The 22255-nt window shown below is 41.3% G+C and overlaps 1 protein-coding gene across 1 annotated transcript in view; it reads left to right on the top strand.

Annotated features, from left to right (window-relative positions):
• The first annotated feature begins 809 nt into the window (after window positions 1–809).
• LOC119860449 (uricase-like) overlaps window positions 810–22255 on the top strand; it is a 34414-nt gene continuing 12968 nt past the window's right edge. The window contains exons 1-2 of the mRNA XM_038414186.2: window positions 810–912; window positions 21392–21610. Coding sequence (XP_038270114.2) covers window positions 814–912; window positions 21392–21610 — 318 coding nt within the window. The 5' untranslated portion in view covers window positions 810–813. The remainder of the gene's footprint in view (window positions 913–21391; window positions 21611–22255) is intronic.

Genomic DNA, 22255 nt, shown 5'->3' on the forward strand with positions numbered 1-22255 from the left:
TGGAACATACACCCCTCTGAGTTTAATCATGGCTAAGCATCAGGGTAACCTGCCCCTCTCCAGAGCCAAGGAAAGTGCACATGCATAGGGCTTCACTGATGTCATTCCTAGCAGCCACCATGGCAGAGTCATGGACTGCTCCCAAGGGCTGAGGTCTGGCAGCCTCACAAGGTATGTCTAGATTGCAGTCACAGGGTATGATTGCAGCTTGTGTAGAGATAGCTTGAGTCTTGAGCAGTGAAGCCAGTTTAGTGTGGGCTGCACAAACATACCTGAAACCCTGGGTAATTGCCGGGGTAGCCCGTTTTGCTGCAGCTTCACTACTCTGGGATCCGAGCTATCTAGATTAGATTTAAACTAATTTGGGTATGTCTATTCCCACTGACGTAATCGACCCTTTTACTGCAATTTAGACGTACCCATAGACACCACAGGGTTGATGAGTAGACTCCCCCACTGCAGGATTACACTAGCTGTTAGTGGGGCCAAATATTGTTTATGTTTTAGTTTATGCCATAGGCCATGTCAGAGTTACAATTTCACCCTTGGAATTTTTTTAGTGATTGCTTTGTCTTTGAAGTGCTGCTCCCACATAAGTGGAGGGTAAATTCCCATTGACTTCAGTGGAATCAAGATTAGGATCAGTCCCCTTGTCTCTATATTAGCTGTAGCGTTCTTTTTTGCCATAGATATTTTCCTTCATTAAAGTTTCTGCCCAGGGCAGAAAAAAAATGACGTGCTGCTGAATACATTGTGACATATTTGCATTTGTGAGGCCATCCCCCCAATCATTGCTCCTCCTCTGACATCAAGATGACACCATTTATAGAGCAGCAGCAGCAGCAATTACTCTTCTCAGCGATCCAGGACTCGGAAGTAACAATGCAGCAGCCAGCGGTGTGTCACGTGCCAGTAAGTTTTAACAAGAGATACTAATTTTCTCTCAATGCAGTGAGAAGCAGTGATGTTAAATGTAAAGGTATATTTTTGTGCTCACCTATTTATTTTAAAGCTGTCAAATCAGTTTAGCACAGAGTTCTCTGACAACTAAACGTGACCTATTTAGCATCTAAAACTGACTAGAAAAGAATGTGATAGTTGGGAGGTAAGATGAAATAAGGTAAAACTTCTAAGCAGAGGAGTTTATAACCTAATTTTGATTTTTATCTGTAAACCAAAAAGGGTGTAAAAGGCATTTACTAATAACATCCAAATGAAAGAATGTGAAGAACCCAACTTGCTTATTATTTGTGCTCTTTATTTAATTTGTGCATTTCTCTCAGCCTGGGCAGCGAAAATGAATGAATTACTTTAATTTTCAGCTTCTCTGCTCTAATATTTGGATTGCAAACGTTGCAGGGGAATTTTTATTAGTTTAAAACCATTGGAATTAAAAAAAACCTGTTGTCATTGGAATTACAAAAAAACTGACCTGTTGGTTTTAAACTTATTTTTACAAGACTGAACTTTGGGTCAAATCTAAGTTCACTCTAATGAATTGTTTGGGGTCACTGGTTAAGTCATGGACTTTCCCCTCTTATTTTTAGCATATTCAATAATCTTTTAATTTAGCTTTTCACTGGTGCTTGTAGATATAGAAAGGGTTTGGAGGGCTAGACAGGTTTGTCTCTACCTCATTTCATTTTTTCTTCATTGCTTAAGTGAAGTTCCCCCGCTCCCCTCAAATTAGTTTTCTCTGATCTTACATTCTTTTCAGGTATTTAATTCAGTATTTATTTGTGTGTGTGAAATCTCTTCTCTCTTTCCCCGAGACATTCAAGTGGAGATGTCTGAGTTCTGTCCTTGAATCTTCTACTAACCAGGACAAGTGACTTCAGTTTAGGTCTTTCATTGTAATCTCTCTCTCCTCAACTTTCCCATCATTAAAATGGGGTGAATGATGCTTTGTAAAGTGCAGTGAATTATAGGGAAGGAAAGTGCAAAGTGCTAATTATTTCTCTTGGTTCTTTGCTCTCCTGCCCCATGGCCTTTAACCTCTCCCATTCCCCTCCACCTCAGGGTTTCTCTGTACATTTCCTTCATTTTCCTTTTCCCCAGATCCCCTGTTCCTCCCCCCGCCCAAGTCTGCTTTCCTCAGCTCCTAGAGCACTTTCTCTCCCGAGGTCCAGGTCCCTTTACTCCTTCCTTCCTTGGATTCTCCGTTCCTTTCCCCCCACCCTTTAGGGAGGCCTCCCCTTTCTATCTTGTTCTCTTCCCCCTATCTTGGGTTTTCTGTTCCCACATTGTCCTTCTATCCTGTGTCTCTCTCACCCTCATTCCCCACCTCCACTGCTATTGGCCCTTCACCGCTCCTGCCACCTCACTCTCTTCCTCTTGTTTCTCTCTCTCCATCAGTTGTCTTCCCCCCTCCTGCCTTGGGTCCTTTGTTTCCCTGACTTGCTCTCTCCTCCTCCAGTTCTCATCTCCTGAGTTCTCTCCTCTTCACTCCTATTTCCCAGTCCCTTGCCTTTTTGCACAGGTGATTGCAGAGAGGAATGGGAGGCAGGGCCCTCTGGCAGCTAGGAACGATTGTAGTAACTGTTCTCCCCTGCACACAGTGACCCCTGCAGACTTAGAGGCAGAACTGCTTCTTTGTTCTGTTCCCTGCTCATTCTCTGCCCTCCACCTCACTATGCAAGTGCTAAAGGAAAACGGCCAGCTCCATTTCTCTTTCCTTGAGATCCCATTTGCTTTCTGGGTGAGGGTGATCATATCTGTATGGATTGGAAGATATGCAGGTGACAGGGGAAAGATGCAGGTCTCACCTGCACAATGCATGAGTTATTAGACTTGTATGAGAGAGATGGAGCAGATTCCTGAGCCACAGGAAACTTTAAATGCACTCTAATCCCATCTAGGCATTTCTAATGCACCAGCATCAGGGTACCAAAGCATAGATCCTGAGAACAATCAGACCAATGCATAAGCACCTATATTTGCAAAGCCGCATGGAAGAGATATAAATATTGACTTCCAATAGAGAGAGGCTTAGCACAAGAGAAGAGCATGAAGCAAACTCTGGATTTCAACATCTCAATAGTCTGGGGTGTTTGAAATACAAGTCCAAAATTTATGGCTTAATCACACAGCTTTTAGTGAGTCTTGCAATTTTTATAATATAAAACATAAGTGAAAATGTGTTCATTGTTACTAAACAACACCCCAAGGTGTGGGAAATGATGGGGCTAGGTCACACAGAAGTATGAAGGGTTAGACTTTCAGGGTACTGCATTAAGATGCACAGTTGTGTGAATAATTTGTACACACAATTACTATGATGCATCAAGTGTATAACTCTGGGCAAATGTAAGCTGTTGGCATCAAAAGCAAACAGATTTACATGCCCAACTGTGGTACCTGCTTGGACAAATTAGACATGCATTTGTGCATACAGTTTGGATGCCTAAATTTTTTGAAAATCTGGCTCCAAAATTATTTTAAAAATCCAAAACTCCAAATTCAGTTTTTTAATTAGGCAACAACTGAGTATAATGCAGTCCTTCATATAGGCCAAGATGTCATGTGATTTTCCTGCCATCTTGCAGTTGGCACATTTATCCACCTGCTATTTTGCCTTCCTTCCCCTGAACTGGGGAGTTAGTGGGTTTCCTGATCTTGATTCTGCCTAGCTGCTCTCTTTAAAAGCCAGAGAGGAAAGCAGCGAGAAGAAAATCCTTCCTGATTCAAAGCAGCTAAGTCAGAATCAAGGATGAGAATGACCTGCCTAGCCAGACTTTCAGAGTTTGGGGAGCAGATAATATTGCAGCACCAACTGAAAGGATTACATTCTCCATTAAATTTGGTCTGGTTTTATAGAACCTTATTACATTTCCATAGAACTGTGCTGGTTTCATTTCTATTATATTCCATGGGTTCTATAAGCTTCTGCCCTCTGAGTTTTAGAGCATATCACAGGCAGTTCACGGAGTATTCAACACCTCTCAGTCTCCAAAGTTCAAATCCGATGAAGTGAGCTGTAGCTCACGAAAGCTTATGCTCTAATAAATTTGTTAGTCTCTAAGGTGCCACCAGTACTCCTTTTCTTTTTGCGAATACAGACTAACACGGCTGCTACTCTGAAATTGTAAGACAATGACCCGAAATGAGGGATGTGAAAAAAAAAAAATCAAAGGAACACAAGAATCTCTAAACATTAAAGGACTTTTTAAAAACATAAATAATGTTGTCTATCACCCCAGTGTCATGAGTCAACTTTTCTGATGTCACCAAATTACAGAAAGCAAGTTATCACCGGATCAGCTTGGGATGGAGGCCAATCTGGGTTTTAAGAGAGGAACGTCCCTTCTAGTGAGTTGCATCACACTCCAGTGAAATTTCAGTACCGTAAAAGGTCTCCTATGCAACTTAATACAACACCCCCTTCTCTCTCACATCTCTGTTCACTTCTCCAATTCACAGCAGGTAGGAATATGAATTATTGTTGGACCAGAGGTGAAAGTAGGCCGGTCCGGTCCGGTGTACCGACAAGAGCCAGTATGCCGTACCAGACCAGACTGGCTTCCCCGACCGCTACGGGGAGCCCTGGGCCCTTTAAAGCCCCCCCCCACCCAGCCCTGCTGCCGGAGCCCCGGGGCAGTGGCTGCAGCCCCCGGGCCGTTTAAGCGCCCCCCAAGCCTCGCTGCCAGAGCCCCGGTGCAGCATCAGCAGGGCTCCGACTGCGCTTTAAAGGGCCCGGGGCTCTGGCTGCTGCAAGGAGCCCTGGGTCCTTTAAAGCGCCCCTGGGGCTCCCCGCAGCAGCTACAACCCCCTGAGCCCCACTGCTGGAGCCCCAGGATAGCAGCGGCAGGGCTCCGGTGCTGATTTGAAGGGCCAGGGGCTTCGGCCGCCATGGGGAGCCCTGGGCCTTTTAAAGCACCCCCCCCAAGACCCCAGGGCTCCCCGCAGTGGCCGGAGCACTTGGGCCCTTTAAAGCACCACCCGAGCCTCTCTGCCGCGGGGTAGCTGCGGCAGGGCTCCAGCGGTGATTTAAAGGGCCCTTTAAAGGGCCCTGCGGTAGCAGCAGACAGAGCCTGGGGCCCTTTAAATTGCCCTGGGGCTCCAAGCTGCCTCTTCAGCTGGTAGCTCCGGGGGTGATTTAAAGGGCCCGGGTATTTAAAAGCCCCGCCTCTTCCAGTTGAGGCCACGCCTCTTCCGGTCGAGGCCATGCCCCCCCTGCTCAGGACTCCAGAGTACCAGTAAGTCCTTAAGTTACTTTCACCCCTGGACCTGTCACACACAAATTTGAATGGTCCTGGATTGCGGTGAAGATAATATTCCACTCTTATAAAGCTGAACTGTTTGAACATTGTTCCAGCTCTGCAAAGTGGTCATTTGGATGGGACCATGTTCCTTACTTCTACTCATCTTTCAAGAGTCACATAATTGTCCCCAAACATCTCATGTGCAAATCTCAGATCAACAAAATTGTAAAAACAATGACGTAATACTAAAATCAACAGGAGTCACTGACATCACTTACACTGTACATAAACCTTTTGTCAAGAGAAAGCTGGATAATTTATTCCTTATGCTCATTTTTAATATTTTACTATTTCACTTTTAAAAAAATAATTAACACATCAAATATACCTTATACAATATACCTCAGATATTTAAATATAAGTATGGAAAGATCTTTACTCTTAAGTAAATGGATTAAAAAGCCTATGGAAAAATATACATGGAACAATGCAATCTATTTAAAATGGAAAGGATATAAAATTTAGCTCATCAATAGATCCCACTTTTTTGATGTCTTTGGTTGATCCCTGAGCTGATAAGTAGTATGTTCTAAAAGGTTCTGAGAACCAATTGCTGAGAATCCAGAAGGACTGGTCTCTTAATCCATTCTGACCTTGAAGATACAGGTTATTTTGTCCAATATCTCAGTATAAAACCTAATGAATCTAATGTATAATCTGGGTATTTATAAAGTACCTAATCACTGTGGTATCCAAGGCATGATGTTCTAGTCTAGGATCACAGTACACTGAATGATCTCTGCTCTCTAATCCAGATTTTGCTGCACTTTTCCTTGTGTTTTTAATTCCCCCCCCCCTTCTCTCTTTGTCATTTTCTATCTGTATTTATGGAGTCTGGTCTTTCTTTAGCCCTGTTGTTGTAGAAAGGATGTTGTGAAAAAGCAGGTCTTGCATCATGCTGTGAACACAGTTAGCCTTGGGCTCATACTGATTTCTAGTGCTGAGACATCTCGCAGACTATGGCAGACAGCTGACAGTGCTGTACCTCCAGCTCCTGCATATTTCACCATGGGCATAGATGGTTTCATGCCTTTTAATGCAGTCAGGGGGCTGAGTAACCCAGGGAAGTACTTTTCTGAATACCCGAAAATAAAAGTATAATCATATCTATATATAATAACAGGTTTCAGAGTAGCAGCTGTGTTAGTCTGTATTCGCAAAAAGAAAAGGAGTACTTGTGGCACCTTAGAGACTAACACATTTATTTGAGCATAAGCTTTCATGAGCTACTGTAGCTCACGAAAGCTTATGCTCAAATAAATGTGTTAGTCTCTAAGGTGCCACAAGTACTCCTTTTCTTTTTGCATATCCATATAGTAGTTCAAATAAATTAATATATGGGTGTAGGTGTTTCTGGGGATAATTATGGAGCGTAGTAATGACTCCCATGATGTGTTGCCAATATTTAAAGAAGGGGCTCCCTCAAAGTTGTTCTTCCTCTCCTTGGCTAAACCTTGGGAGCTAGAGGTGTGTATTCATGAAGAGAATAGAAGGGCCAAAGAATTTACTCATTTGTTTCTTCAAAAATAACCCTCTCTTCCTGTAACCACAGTCAAGCTGAAAGGAATCATTAGTTGGTAGTGGAGTATGAGTAGAAGGTATATAATATAAGTTAATTTCACATTTCCTTGCAGTTGTGAGTTTGTGTCAGGCATGTTGGGGCTGATCCTCAGCAAGTGTAAATTGTCATAGCACAGTTTACCCCAACTAAGGATCTTCCCTCTTGGGTCTGATTTTTACATCTTCTGCTCCGTTAGCAAGTAGCTTTAGTTTGTTTTAATGTTACCATTTTGTTTGAGTGGGACAGTCCCCCCCTGCCAGAACAGCCATGGGGATGTCTCCTGCAGACACACCTGAACACTGAGAAGTGGGCTCCAGAGTTTCCAGAAACAGGATTAGGCAACTAGTTTTTCCACATCTCCGGGCCACGGGTCTGAGGCATCAGCCTTCTTAGAGCAGCAGCCTCATCTCAACTGAAACTCCTGAGGGGTAGCACAGAAAAGACCCGACTGAGTTTCTTCTCCAGCAACAGAACCTTCACTCCAGGGCAGAGAAGGAGGTGGGCAGCAGAGGGAGAATAAAATTGGGATATTCTTTTTAATCACCAGAACAGCAGATATCATTGCATTCAGTGTTTAACTTCTTGACAACAGAGTGGCAGATTTAAAAAGAAAAATGTACACATATGTATTTTAAAAAGTGTAGGCATTTCAAATCTAGATGACTAAATATAACACGTACTAGATTTCTGAATCAATGAAGTGCAATATAAGTTTCACTCAGGTTGCCTGAGATCCCATCCTTTTAAAAGATCCATAGAGTTTCTTATTGATCATAGCACTCTTTAGGGAAATGAAGAGACTGAGATATCTATTCTTTCTTTATGTTTGCCTGTAGTGTGTTAACAGTAGATACCTTTTATTTGTCATGAAAATACAATGAAAGCAAAAACTAATCAAAGCTGCTTCAAATCAAAGAGAACCAGAATTGCAGTTGCACCTGTTTCTATACCCCAAAAATGTGCGATATATAAACCAGGCATCCATATGATTATATTGCTGTAACACTTATCCTTCCTCACCCCATCTCCTCCCTACTGTTTGTCACCGTTACTGATTGTGTCACATCTAAAATATAGACTCTAAGCTCCTTGGCGTAGGGGCTGTGTCTTATTTGTCTTCTGTGAAGTATCTCTTACGCTTTTGAGTGTTGTATAATATAATTAAGAATAAGAATTAAAATTTAACCTTTGAGTGTCTGGTTGTGAAGACTAACTTGTGGCCTGGAGGCCAGGATTATCAGACAACAGTTAAAGTGGTAGTTTGAGTCCTGGGATAGTCCTGGCTATTGAACACCATGACACAGCATCAGACATAGGTATGCACAAGCTGTGCACTGAAGTGATTAATTTGGTAAAGCAACTCCATCTGCAGACCCCTAGGCAGAGTAGGTGTGTTTATGCAAATACAATCCACTCCTGAAGTCGTTTCCTCACAGGTTGTCACTAGATGTCAGGGGAGAGCGCATTCAGACCCTGCTTACATTCTCCTCACAGCTGAGAATTTGTCATCCTGGCCAATTGCACTCCATAGTAGACCAGGTCCACTAGTTCTCCCCATAGGGTCTTAGGATGCCTACTATGGTTGCCACAAGCCTGCAAGCCAAGTGTATCAGTTCTTCACTAGCCACTTCAGAAGCATCATAAGTTAGCCTGTTTACTGGCCTGATAATCCTGTCATGCCTATTGAGAATGGGCATTGCTGGGGCAGGGGGGACGACTTCTTGGGCATAGGCTCATGGACCTCCTCTTCTAATACTGGAGAGTACAGAGCAGCGGGGTGCCTTCCACCTGTTTGTCCCCACTGTCCAACAACCTAGCTGGGTTATCTGATTCCTGTCTTTCTTCAAGGAGGTCTGGAACCACTGATTCGGCAGACTTCTTACTTCAGGTTGGTCTCATTGGTGGCATGGATTTGCCAGCAACAGGCCTAAAGCTTCTGCCATGCGGTTTAGGAATGAAGAGGTGGAGCTCTCACTGAGTTCAGCAGATTGAGACAAGAATCTGGTCTCCATTCTAGGATATACCATGGCAGCGTTCTCTTCAGACTCACTCTCAAATGCTTTGGGTAGTGGTGGGTTAGCTCTATGGGGCCCACTACCTGTGCTGGAAGATGGCTTCGGTCCAGCACCTTTTTGCCACCCAGGTCCCATGTCATGGCCCATTTTGAAGGAGGGTACCTACTAATTCTTCCACTAGTAGTAAGAGGTTCCATGTACTGTCTTTATTTGCACTGGTCCCATCTCAGGTTTGATTTTGTAGACTGGCAGATCTCCCCGTTTTTTCAGCCCTAGGTAAACTAGTGCCTTCTGTCTGTCAAGTAACTTGTGTTTGCCAGCAACTCCCAAATTTTGCAATGGAACTCTGTCTCCTATCTGGAGCTCCTGCAAACTCACCCTAGCATCATACTGGTGCTTGCAGGCTGTAGACATAGCTAAATGATAAGCATCCCACAACTTATCTTAATTGGGAGACATATTGCTGATGCATCTCAGAGCTATCTCCATCCTCTGATACACCAAAGCACAGGTCCATGGGTAATTTGGTTCTTGCCCAAACATCAGGAAATATGGTGCAACTCCCATAGAATCATTCTTTGTGGCAGTGTAGACATGCACCAAAACTACAACATGCTGGCTCCAAGTTGTCTTCTGCTCTGGACAAAGTCCCCAGCATATTTAACAGAGTTTGATTAAACTGCTCTGGCTGAGGGTCACCTTGTGGTGATATGGGGTTGTCCTGGACTTTTTAATTCTTGCCATCCTGAGCACCGCCTTCAGAAGGTAACTCTCAAAATCCCATCACTAGTTGGAATGAACCTAAGCTGAAAGTTCATACACTGAAAAATATTTCTCCCACAACACTCAAGCAATGGTAGTGGCCTTCTGGTCATGTGTTGGATATGCCTGCACATACTGCATAAAATGGTTAGTCACTAATAAAATGTTCCCAATATTCTCTCTGCCCACTTCTAAAGACAAGAAGTCAATGCATACCAGCTGGTTTGCTGCTGGTAATATTCTCCAGATACTCAGCTCTAATGGACAGTTTTCCTTTGAACCCACTGAGCACTTGTCTTGCATTTCATATGAACATCCTAGGCCATCCAGGGGGTTGTAAGCATTGCAGCCAGCACTTCATGTTGTGATTCTCTGATGGGTCCAGATACCTCAGTTTTATATGTGCTGTCCTCTTGCCATTTGCTGCCTCTTGCGGTTCGAATTCAGCAAGCTACCATGGTACGCATTATGGGCTGTTTCATATCATATCTCTTTATGCATATCATGATAACACACTAAGTGCAAACAAAAAGCAACAGAGGACAGTTGGGATCATCCACTGTTCCCATTTATTCCTGGCCCCTCACTTATCCCAGTGACTCCCCCCTGTTCCATTGTGCTTCTGTAACAATCTCCAGATTCATCTGAAAGTTCAGTGAACTGCAGGTCAACTCATTCATTCACTTTTCCCTATTAAATAGGCTCCAGAAATCAGTACTTCAAGAAAACCCCACAAATTCTCTAAGTTGCCTCTCTTGGTATTCTGTATACTTTGTAGTTCAGTTCTGGTTTCTGAGGAGGAAAGGGGAAGGAAATCTTTGCCTACTGCTTGTGGTGGGTGAGCATTTGCTTTGCAATATCAGCTTCCTCTGCAGACATTTTCATGGGGTAGGGGGAGAAATCAGTCATGTAGACTGAGTACACATAGAGCAAGGCACAGAAATATTAGTAGTGGTAACTGACCATACGCCAGTAATTGATAGTAACAAGTCAGAAAAAATTTATAACCCTACAACAGGGATGGTCTTACACCAAACCCAAGATCTAAAAACAGCTGTACTTCTGAAATATGAATACAAATCTAGGTTAAAATTTTGCAGATGGCCCTTGTCTTTAAAATAAGCCAAACCAAAATTTCCAACCCAAACACACCTAGATTTGGAGTGTTGAAAATCCAGATCCAAAATAAATGGACTGGGCCCATCTCTACTGAAATTGCAAATGAAATGACACACAGTATATTTGCATTTCCCCATTTTTTTCTCTAGCATATACAGAATATTTCTGCCTACTGCAGATACATATTGATGGAAGAGGAAGATCATAAACAGAACATTTTATTTGTGTTTTGAAGATGTATTTTATTCATTTACTTATTTGTTGCAGAAGAGTGAAATGCACTAGAATCACTTCTGAGCAATTGAATAATTATGGTTTAAAGTAGGATTATTTCTAAAAAGTGTAACTGTGTAAAAAAGGCACCTTCTTTCTCCACAGATCTGTTTGCCTCCCAGTCTGTGTCCAGTCACATTTGTTAGCTCTAGGATCTGACCCAGTTCCCACTAAAGTCAATGGAAAGACTCCCACTGACTTCAGTGACTTCTCATTAACTTCACCTGAGCAGACCTATCAAGGGATAGGTTCACCACTCTATTCACCATATCCACTTTGATTGAAGTGGCCTCATTAGCACTACAAAAAGTAATTTTCCCACTGTTGATATTCACCCCTTCTTGTCAACTGTTGAGAATGGGCCACATCCACCCTAGCTGATTTGGCCTCATTAGCACTGACCCCCCACTTGGTAAGGCAACTCCCGTCTTTTCATTTGCTGTATATTTATACCTGCTTACTGTATTTTCCACTCCATGCATCTGATGAAGTGGGTTATATCCCACAAAAGCTTATGCCCAAATAAATTCGTTAGTCTCTAAGGTGCCACAAAGATTCCTCGTTGTTTTTATTCAGCACTGTGGCAACACATTGTGGCCTACCTGGGGATTAGCTCATGACCAGTCTGATGCTCCCCCTTTCAATTACTCACTCCATGGTGAGTGTCTGTTTGTCTGTCTCTCTCTCTCTGGAGTCAGGTTACTCCCTCTTCATCACTCAGGGTGATTTTTGTGGCTTAGCCCTCTGGCCAGGTAAGTATAATTTTCCCCTTCAGTGACAGTATCAAAGTCTCCGTGGATGACCGTCTCAGGTAGTCTTCCACTACACTTCTCAGACTATGCCACTTCCCCAGTGGCTGGTAGGGTAACACAGACCACGCACTATTCTGGGTTCCAGCAAGGGACCCCTCTACACAGCAATCTCAGTTTGCTCATTCCCAGACCTTGCTGTTGTTTCCCTGTGCTCCTTACTACTTCCCTTCCTATCTTCTGACTTACCTCTGGGTTACCCGTGAAGATTTCTCTGCTCTCTCTATGGCTATCTCACCACTCTGGGGTTCTTGCTAGAGTCTGTATCTCATGGCAGGATCTCAGGGCTTGCTCCCCTCTAGAAATCCCCCTTGTCTGTTATTAACTCTCCTCTCTAGGGAATAACTGCAGAATTCCTCCCTGCAGCCCTCTCTTACCACCAACTTCTACTCTATGTCTGGCCCAGCTCTTCCTACAGCTGAGCTTCATCAGCCAGCAAGCCTTATCAGCTCTCACTCTCCTCCAGGTGCAGTCTGTAACAGGGTTAATTGGCCCTCTCTCTCTAATTGGACTTGTGCGCATAGGGACCTCATCAAAAGCCACAGATGACAAAAATATAGAGCAGGATTTTCTTATTATTTTCCTATTTCTTAGTGCTTTTTTTTTTAATCCTGTTAAGCCTGCAGAACCAAAATAAAGAGAGGGAGCTGGATTCTGTTCCTTGTTATATCTCATCAACAGCATTGTTTACTAGGTGCCAACCAGTTACATCTGTGCAAACATACTGAAGGCAATGGGGTTGCACATGCATCACTGAGGGCTCACTCTAGGAAGCAGAACCTTTATTGCTGGTGAAAGGCCAGTGAAGGAAAGAACAATGCTTGACTCTCAGAGCCCCGATTGAGTTTTCTGTGCTGGAAGTTTAAAAACAATTTTTTTTTACTTGTAAAAAGTTGAGCACTTTTATTGCAGAAATGATTAAGAGACAATAAACACAGAACCTCACAATGCCATTTTTCAGAATAGAACTGCACCTGAAGGGGAATCTCCATACTCTCTTTATGTAACGGGTAGGTACAATGTTTGAGAACTGTGATTCATTCATATCCATCTTTAAGAGTTATTGCCGTTTTGGTAACGGAAGATCAAGTGTCAGATTGCATCATATTCAATACCTGATCCACTATAACTCCCAGATCCTTTCCAGCAGTACTACCACCTGGCCAGTTATTCCCCATTTTGTAGTTATATATTTGATTTTTCCTTCCTAACATAAGTACTTCACCCTTATATTTATTTAATTTCATTTTATTGATTACAGACCAATTCTCCAATTTGTCAAGGTCATTTTGAATTCTAATCCTGTCCTCCAAAGTGCTTGCAACCCTCCAAGCTTGAAAATATTGAATAATACCAGACCCAGGACTGACCCCTGCAGAACACCACGGGATATACCTGCCCAGTCTGAGAGTGAACCATTGATAACTGATACTCAAAAAGAGTTATCAATGGTTATCAACAGAGTGATAGCGGTGTTAGTCTGTATCAGCAAAAAGAATGAGGAATACTTGTGGCACCTTAGAGACTAACAAATTTATGTGAGCATAAGCTTTCGTGGGCTAAAACCCACTTCAACGGATGCATGCAGTGGAAAATACAGTAGGAAGATAGATATATACACAGAGAACCTGAAAAAAGGGGTGTTGCCATACCCACTATGACGAGAGTGATCAATTAAGGTGAGCTATTATCAGCAGGAGAAATTATCACACTATCAGAGGCTCGTTCACCTGCACATCTACCAATGTGATATATGCCATCATGTGCCAGCAATGCCTCTCTGCCATGTACATTGGCCAAAAGAATAAATGGACACAAATCAGATGTCAAGAATTATAACATTCAAAAACCAGTCGGAGAACACTTCAATCTCTCTGGGCACCTGATTACAGACCTAAGAGTGGCTATTCTTCAACAAAAAAACTTCAGGAACAGACTCCAACGAGCAACAGCTGAATTGGAATTAATTTGCAAACTGGATACCATTAAATTAGGCTTGAATGAAGACTGGGAGTGGATGGGTCATTACACAAAGTAAAACTATTTCCCTATGCTTATTTCCCCTCCCTCCTGTTACTCACACCTTCTTGTCAACTGTTGGAAATGGGCCATCCTGATTATCACTACAAAAGGTTGTTTTTTTTTTTACTCCTGCTGATAATAGCTCACCCTAACTCGTTATAGTGGATATGGCAACACCCATTTTTGCATGTTCTCTCTGTGTGTGTATATCTATCTATCTTCCTACTGTATTTTCCACTGCATGCATCCAATGAAGTGGGTTTTAGCCTACAAAAGCTTATGCTCAAATAAATTTATTAGTCTCTAAGATGTCACAAGTACTCCTTGTTCTTTTTCTTTTGAGTATGGTGTTGCAACCAGGTGTGCTCCCACTTTATAGTAATTTCATCTAGCCTGCATTTGCCTAGTTTGCCTATGAGAATATCCTGTGAGATTGTGTCAAAAGTCTTACTAAAATCAAGTTATATCACGTCTAAAACTTTCTATCCACTATACCAGTAACCCTATCAAAGAAGGAGAGGAGATTGGTTTAGCATGACTTGTTCTTAGCCATGCTGGCTGTTCCTTATCACCCTATTATCCTCTAGCTGCTCATAAATTGATGGTTTAATAATTTGTTCCAGTATGTTTCTAGGTATCAATGTTAGGCTGACTGATCTATAATTCTCAGGGTCCTCTTTGTTCCTGAATTCTCGAAGATAATCACTAATGGCTCAGAGATTGCTTCAGCTAGTTCCTTAAGTACCTTAGGATGAATATCATCAGGCCCTGCTGACTTGAATACATCTAACTTAGTTAAATATTCTTTAACTTTTCTTTCCCTATTTTGGCTTGTGTTCCCTCCCCCTTTTTGTTAATATTAACCATGTTGAGCAGCTGGTTAACACCATTAACTTTTTTAGCAAAGAGTGAAGCAAAATAGGCATTACACACCTCAGCCTTGATTATTCACCTCCCTTTCTTCTTGAATAGTCATTTATATGGGTGTACAATGTGTATAAATTGCTTCCGCTTTGATCTGATCTGATTTTACAACCACTTTACGCAAGTGTAAATGTTTATGCCAGATGTGAGGCAACGTAATATCAGGCCATCAAGTAGTGTGTTATTGTAGAACTAGTCAAAGAGATTCCAATGAGAGTACTCACAGATTAAAATACTGCTCAGCATGAGTAAGGATGGCAGAATAGGACCCCTAGAGACAGTGTAATACTTTTAATTTTAAATATCTTTTCTATTGGCACCATATTATTTATTATTTATATTATGGTAGTGCCTAGCGGTCCCAGTCCTGGGCAAGGACCGCTGTACAAACACTGAAAAAGACAGTCCCTGCCCCAAAGAGTTTTTTAATCTAATTCTTAGCAATATTTTAACTGTGTGAAAGGTTTGACTTGAACACAGAAGGCACCCAAATTCATGGGGGCTTCTTGTTCTAGCCAAGCCTGCAGACAATCTGCTCTGCTCCATGAACTTTTGTAGACCTGTGTTGGTGCAGATCAATCAATGCATTCCTCCTTTTATTAAAATAAATCTCAATCAGGTCACACTATGCTTATAAAAATGTATTATGGCTCTGGCACTGGTTTCATTTAATTTACATTTTAGAAGGTTTAAGTAAATGTGTTAACAACTGATAATGAAATAAGCCTTGCCTTGGATTTATAAGCTTCATAAAGTTGGTTTAATGTTTGCCCCAGGGCACTCTATGTCATATTGATCAGGAATTTATTCAATTACCAAGCTTGCATCAAAGAATCCATGTACATGTACTCCAGCCCAGTCCCAGGGCTTTCTTTTCTTATATACTTTGGTAACTTATAAAGAAGAAACCTGCAACAATGAAGGATAACTAGAAATTATAAATCATCCTATTGGGATGGATAAGACAACATCCTCTTCTGCTATGTTCCACATGAGAGCTTTGAGTCAGCAGGGCCTCCCGCAGAGAGAACTGTATCCACGAAAATAAACTTCAACTGAAAACATTTTAAAGTATGTACTATAAATAACAAAAATATATAAAACAGAAACATATCCACAGCGAGAGTCAGTGTTCTGTTATTGCCATTATGGATAGCAGCCCTACGCAGATTTGCTCCAGAGGAAACATAAATCTTAGCCCTAGTGTAAGTGCTTGCAATTCTATTGAAGTTAACAAAATTAAATCCACTTACATTAGGTCTGACTTTGGCCTTTAGTATTCTAGACACCCTGAAGCACGTCCATTGCTATTTAGAATAGTTTGCAGTGCAATTCTATGCTGAAAAATGACACTGTCTTATTAAACAGTTCTGCTCTCTGTGTCACATCTAGTCACAGAAAGTAATTTTTATTGTTTTTTACATCTGTTACCTCTTCAGACCTAACAAAGCTAAGAGAGAATGAGCTAGATTCTGTTCCTCCTTCTACTTCATCAACAGAATTGTTTCATAAATTTCAATCAGTTACACCTATAAAAATGTGCAGAAAGCAATGGGGGTTTCACAGCTGTCACTTGGAGTCTAATTTGTCCTGTAGAGCCTTTGTTATGCCTGGAGATTCATGAAAAAGTCCCAGCTTGAGTCTCAGATCCCAGATTTAATTTCCAAGTGTAGGAGCCAGGAGATACATGTTTTTAGCAACAAATTGAGCATATTTGATCATGAAATCATTAAGAGACAATAAACATGGAATTCAAGGTTGCCCTTATTACAGTGTTACTTTTCAGAACAGATTTGTACTTTAACAACCTATAGCATGCTGTGTATTTACAGACTGTTAACACAGTTTAATCTTCTTCAAACTGTAGAGTATTCTGTATAGTCAGCAGTAGTTCAATTGCCATGGATATCCCTCATGAAATAAACAGGTCCATCAAATACAGGTTTCCCTAAATACATACTCTAGACTACTTTCTTTGAGTGCTTCATTGCAGTCAGCTACTCATTAATTATTGTTATTATTTATCTATATTACAGTAGACTCCAAAGCACCCACATAGAAAGAGGCCTGATTGTGCAGATGTAGTACAAGAATACAGAGGAAACAATCCCTGCTCCAATGAGTTGACCATCTAAGTAAAAAAAAGATAGAACAAGTGTGTGTGGCAGACAAACAGAAGAGAGGGGCAGGGGCAGGGGAAAGGAATTAAATCATCAGAGCTGAATGGTTGCTTTAGTCTTTAGCTCTGTGTTGAAGCTGGCACAATCAGCAGGTATCACCACTTCCTAACCCCCAACAAATGCCCTCAAAACCCAAATTCATGGGGACTTCTTGTTCGAGCCAAACCTGCAGACAATCTGCTCTACTCCATGAACTTTTTTAGACCTGTGTTGTGCTCTCCTACTGGTTTTTGAATGTTACAATTCTTGATGTCTGAAGCAACTCTCATTACCACTACAAAAGTTATTTTTCCTGCCTTGGTATCCTACTGTTAATTGAATTGTCTTGTTAGACTGACCTCATATTGGTAAGGCAACTCTCATCTTTTCATGTATTTATACCTGCTCCTGTATTTTCTACTCCGTAGGTCTAATGAAGTGGGTTTTAGCCCACGAAAGCTTATGCCCAAATAAATTTGTTAGTCTCTAAGGTGCCACAAGGATTCCTCGTTGTTTTTGCTGATACAGATTAACATGGCTACCTCTTTGAAACAGTTTGAATAGATGTTGAAAAATGAAGGCAATGAGGAATGTTTCATTTACAGTGAAAGCTCAGTGCTGTAAGGTGCTAATTGCCCTTCACTGCCAATTGCTTCCGTGCAGTGTAGTTGTAGCTGTGTCGGTACTAGGATAGCAGAAAGACAAGGTGACTAACATAATATCTTTTATTGGACCTACTTATGTTGGTGTTGGTTGAATGGTCCCTTACAATATGTGCTAGCTACTTATGCTAAACAATCTGTTCCACCTTGCATTTTGCTGCTGAGAGTTCATTTCCCAGACCTAAAAAAGAGCTCTGTATGGTTCAAAAGCTGGTCTCTCTCAGCAACAGAAGTTGGTCCAATAAAAGATATTACTTTACCCACCTTGTCTCTCTAATGGCTTCCATGTGACAGGGTAGTGAGAACAGTGGCTTGAACTATTTTACTGAAACCTTTTTTTTTCCCCAACAAAAAGTGTTCTTTTGACAAAATGGTAATTTTTGTGAGAAAATTTCAGTTTTCACCAATTTTTTTCTGGTTTTCATAAAAAAACCTAACCCCTGAAAACCAGATCTTTTTATTTATGTATACATTTTGGGGTTTTTGTGTTTGCTTTATTATTTTTTGACCACTGGGACCTTCAGTTTTCTGACAAAAAACTAAGAAGCCTCCATGAAAATTTCCGACATAACCACACGTTTTCATTTTTGTTGAATTGTTTCATGGCAATAAACATACATTGCTGAACAGCTGCAGTGCTGAGCAGCTTCAACAGCCTTTAATCCTAATCCCACAAACCTCTGAGTGTCTGTTGTGAAGTGTTAAAAACCTTCCACTCCCATCAAAGTGATTGACACTACTTACGGTAGTAAATGCTACTGGTCTTTTTGCAGGATTGGGCCCTTATACACACAAGTCAGGAACAGAAAGTCTTCAGGTTTTCTGTGCCACTCTAATTCACTTAAACTACTTATTTTTTATTTAAAAGTCTTCTTTTCAAACTCATTTCACTGAGGCCTAAACACAGATATAGTATGCAATTTTGCATTTTGATAATTTTTTCAGCCACACATGCATAAAAAAATGTTACATTTCCTTTTTAAAGATAACACCCCCCAACTGTTTGGGTAACTTTGAAAGGTGGAATAGTTTTTTAAAAAATCACCCTTGGCCTGATTGGACCAAGTGTGGAAAATGTTAGCCTCAAAAGATAATTTTTGGGTAAGTCCTGGGTGGGTTGTTATAATGAAAGTTACCTTGCACCTTCACACTAATCTTTCTTTACTACTAACACTTTGAAATCCATTTATCAAGCCTCCATCCTTGCTCCATTCAAACCATACTTAGACCCACTTCTGCAGTGTCACAAAATCCCTCCCACCCTTCCCCACATTTTTTGGACTAGTAGATGTTTGTATGATTAACTTGAGTAACTATATCCTCATATATTAGTAACATCGGTCTTTGCTGACCATCTCCTTTCCTGGTGTATGTTATAGCCTCACTTGTGTGACAGATCTACCACTTAGAATGTAGGGTCTTTGGAGTGGGGACCAGTCATTTACACCTTTTTGTGAAGTATTCACCCAACTGTGAATACTTTGAAATAATAACTAATTATAATTATAATACATTCTTTTAAATACTTAGTTGGGCTGTTACTAGAAACCTCAGCAGTTACTGAAAGTCAGAAACATATTTTTAAAGGTAATGGGGGAAAAATGCCAACCAGAAACAAAATGAATCAAATTAATGTGTAGAAGGAAACCAATGCAGAAGAAATAAGTGGGTTCCAGGGAGTTAGCAGCTTTGAAATAATGCAAGAGCCTACTGCTTCTGCTTATATTTTGTTGTTTTACAAATACGGGGACAGGTTTAAAAGGATTTTGACACCTTTCGGCTGGTTGAATTCATGAATTTTCAGGGGCAAGCCAGAAAATATTAGTGCAGATCTGAGCCAATGGGGTGACTTGGCTCTGCAGTGTGAGGGACAGACTGCGATCTCATCTACAGGGAAACAAATTCAGAGCCACTCCAGGAAATTCTGTGTAGTCATGTGTCAGACAGGAATATATTAACGCGAAATAGGTGCCTTTTAGTTTGTTCCAGCAGGATCTACATAGAGCAGTTACAACACAGCACTTTAGTGTGTCACTTTTGTTGCGTCACTTCTTTCCACTGCTTTCCTCTCTAGGCTTCTGGACCCAGATAAGGTAAAAAGAAAAAGAAACCAAACTGTCAGCCCCAACTGGGCTCAACATATAGCCCTGTTCCCTCAGGGGGACTTCTCTGGCACATTTGTCAGGAGGCTTCCTCCACAGCCTCTCCCTTCTGAGCTGGTGTCATAAATATAAAGGGAAGGGTAACCACCTTTCCGTATACAATGCTATAAAATCCCTCTTGGCCAGAAGCAACATCCTGTTACCTGTAAAGGGTTAAGAAGCTCAGCTAACCTGGCTGGTACCTGACCCAAAGGACCAATAAGGGAACAAGATAGTTTCAAATCTTGGGGGGTAGGGGGAAAGGCTTTTGTTTGTGCTCTTTGTTTACGTGTTTGTTCTCTCTTGGGACTGAGAGAGGCCAGACAGAAATCCATCTTCTCCAACCCATCCTAATCCAAGTCTCCAATATTGCAATCAGTATAGGTAAGCCAGGCAAGGTGGATTAGTTTATCTTTTGTTTTATGTGAATTTTCCCTTTGTTAAAGTATTTTCCATCCTGATTTTACAGAGGTGATTCTTTTACCTTTTCTTTAATTAAAATTCTTCTTTTAAGAACCTGATTGATTTTTCATTGTTCTTAAGATCCAAGGGTTTGGGTCTGTGTTCACCTATACAAATTGGTGAAGATTATTATCAAGCCGTCTCCAGGAAAGGGGGTGTAGGGCTTGAGGGGATATTTTGGGGAAAGACGTCTCCAAGTGGTCTCTTTCCCTGTTCTTTGTTTAAAATGCTTGGTGGTGGCAGCATACTGTTCAAGGACAAGGCAAAGTTGGGGAAGTTTTTAACCTAAGTTGGTAAGAATAAGCTTAGGGGGTCTTTCATGCGGATCCTCACATTTGTACCCTAGAGTTCAGAGTGGGGAAGGAACCCTGACAGCGGGGTTTTCTCCCTTTTCAACCCTGTCTCCAGTTGGAGCATGCAGGGCTGGAGGGGTAGGGCTACCTGGCCCAGTACAGTCCTTTAACCCCTTCCAGGACAGGGTGGGGTTCGTATATTCCATCACAGTCTGATTGTTTCCTTGTTCTCCCCCATTTGTTGTATTAATTGGTTGTCTCTTCTCTTATACTTAGATTGTAAGCTCTTTGGGGCAGGGGCTGTCTTTTTTTAAATGTATTTGAACAGTGCCCAGTACAGTGTGGTCCCGTTCTATGACTGGGGTTCTTGGGCCCTACCACAATAGTAGTAGTAGTAGTAGTAAAATAAAATAAAATAATAATTAATAATGGGCCTCATTCTGCAATGTTGTAATTCCCATTTTATGGTGGTGAAACTGCACTGATTTCAGTCTAGCACTGATTTCAGTGGAGTCACAGCCAATATATATATGAGGAGTAACATAGTGGTACATCAGGCCTAATATCCGTAGTGGTATGTTATATCTCCTTTTGTCAAACAGAACAATTGTTCCACATTATAGGCAGATTACCTGGGGTGTTTGTACCGTGCCCAACGCAACAGAGCCCACAATAGCTGAGGTCTTTAGGCACTACTGCAATATAAATGTTAAATACACTAATAATAGTATCTTCTTAAAATGTTTCCTTTCTTCCTGCCAAGATTTCACACCATCACCATTACTTATTTTAATTACCATAGATAACCACAGAAATAAAAATATCACCATTTATTGATAAACAGGTCTTTGATCCAGCTAAGCCAGACTCTGGTTCCATTGTAACTGAGATCTCCCCTGAGTAGAAAATGCATGTGTTCTTATTGCAGAATGAAGATCTGGAAATCTTAAATGCTGAGTATGGAAAGAACATGATTAAGCTTCTCCACATTAGAAGAGATGGCAAGAAACACTGCATTAAAGAAGTGGAAGCTTGTGTACATCTTAGACTGGATTCTGTCAATGAATACTCACAGGGAGACAATTCTGCTGTTATCCCTACTGACACCATGAAGAACACTGTCATTGCTTTGGCAAAATGCAACGGGGTATTCTTTTAAACTCTTCTACTTAGTATCGTACTGATTGGTGTTTGTGATGTTGTCTTGGAATTTATTTGGAAGTAGTCATTGTACTTACTTTTCTGTTATCATATATCAAACCATCCTCCCTCCTCTTTCATTGTCCTGTCCTGGCCCCTTCCAAAGCTCATCCAGTTCCAGAAGCTCTTCTCTAGGCAAAAGGTGAAGAGAGTTTGGGTGAGATCAAAATGCCTACTCTCTTTCATTTGTTTTTTTTCCTCTGTCTGCTTTCCAGTTTGGCACTAAGGTTCCCTTCAAGATTTTGAACTGGGTCTTTTCTTTTTCCAGTACTAATTCTTTATTCAGAAAATAGACTCTCTCATCTGGTATTTGGTGCACAAATGTGAATAATCTATATTTTATATATTGAAGACATTTTTAGGCTTGGCTGACCTCTCTTATCATGAATGTTTTTTGCATTTGATCAGGCCAGATCCCCTGTGTCTGTTACCCCTGAACTTTGAAAAAGTATGAATCCAATTCTGAATATGAATATTGGAATTTGGACCCCTCTTTAGTTTTCGGACAGACTTTTATCTGATAAAGCCAGCACGGTTTTCACCCCGTCTTCGGGTACCTTGGACAGCTGGTGCACTCTTTAATAAAATAATA

Source organism: Dermochelys coriacea, chromosome 8 (genome assembly GCF_009764565.3).
Source record: "Dermochelys coriacea isolate rDerCor1 chromosome 8, rDerCor1.pri.v4, whole genome shotgun sequence".
NCBI lineage: Eukaryota > Metazoa > Chordata > Testudines > Dermochelyidae > Dermochelys > Dermochelys coriacea.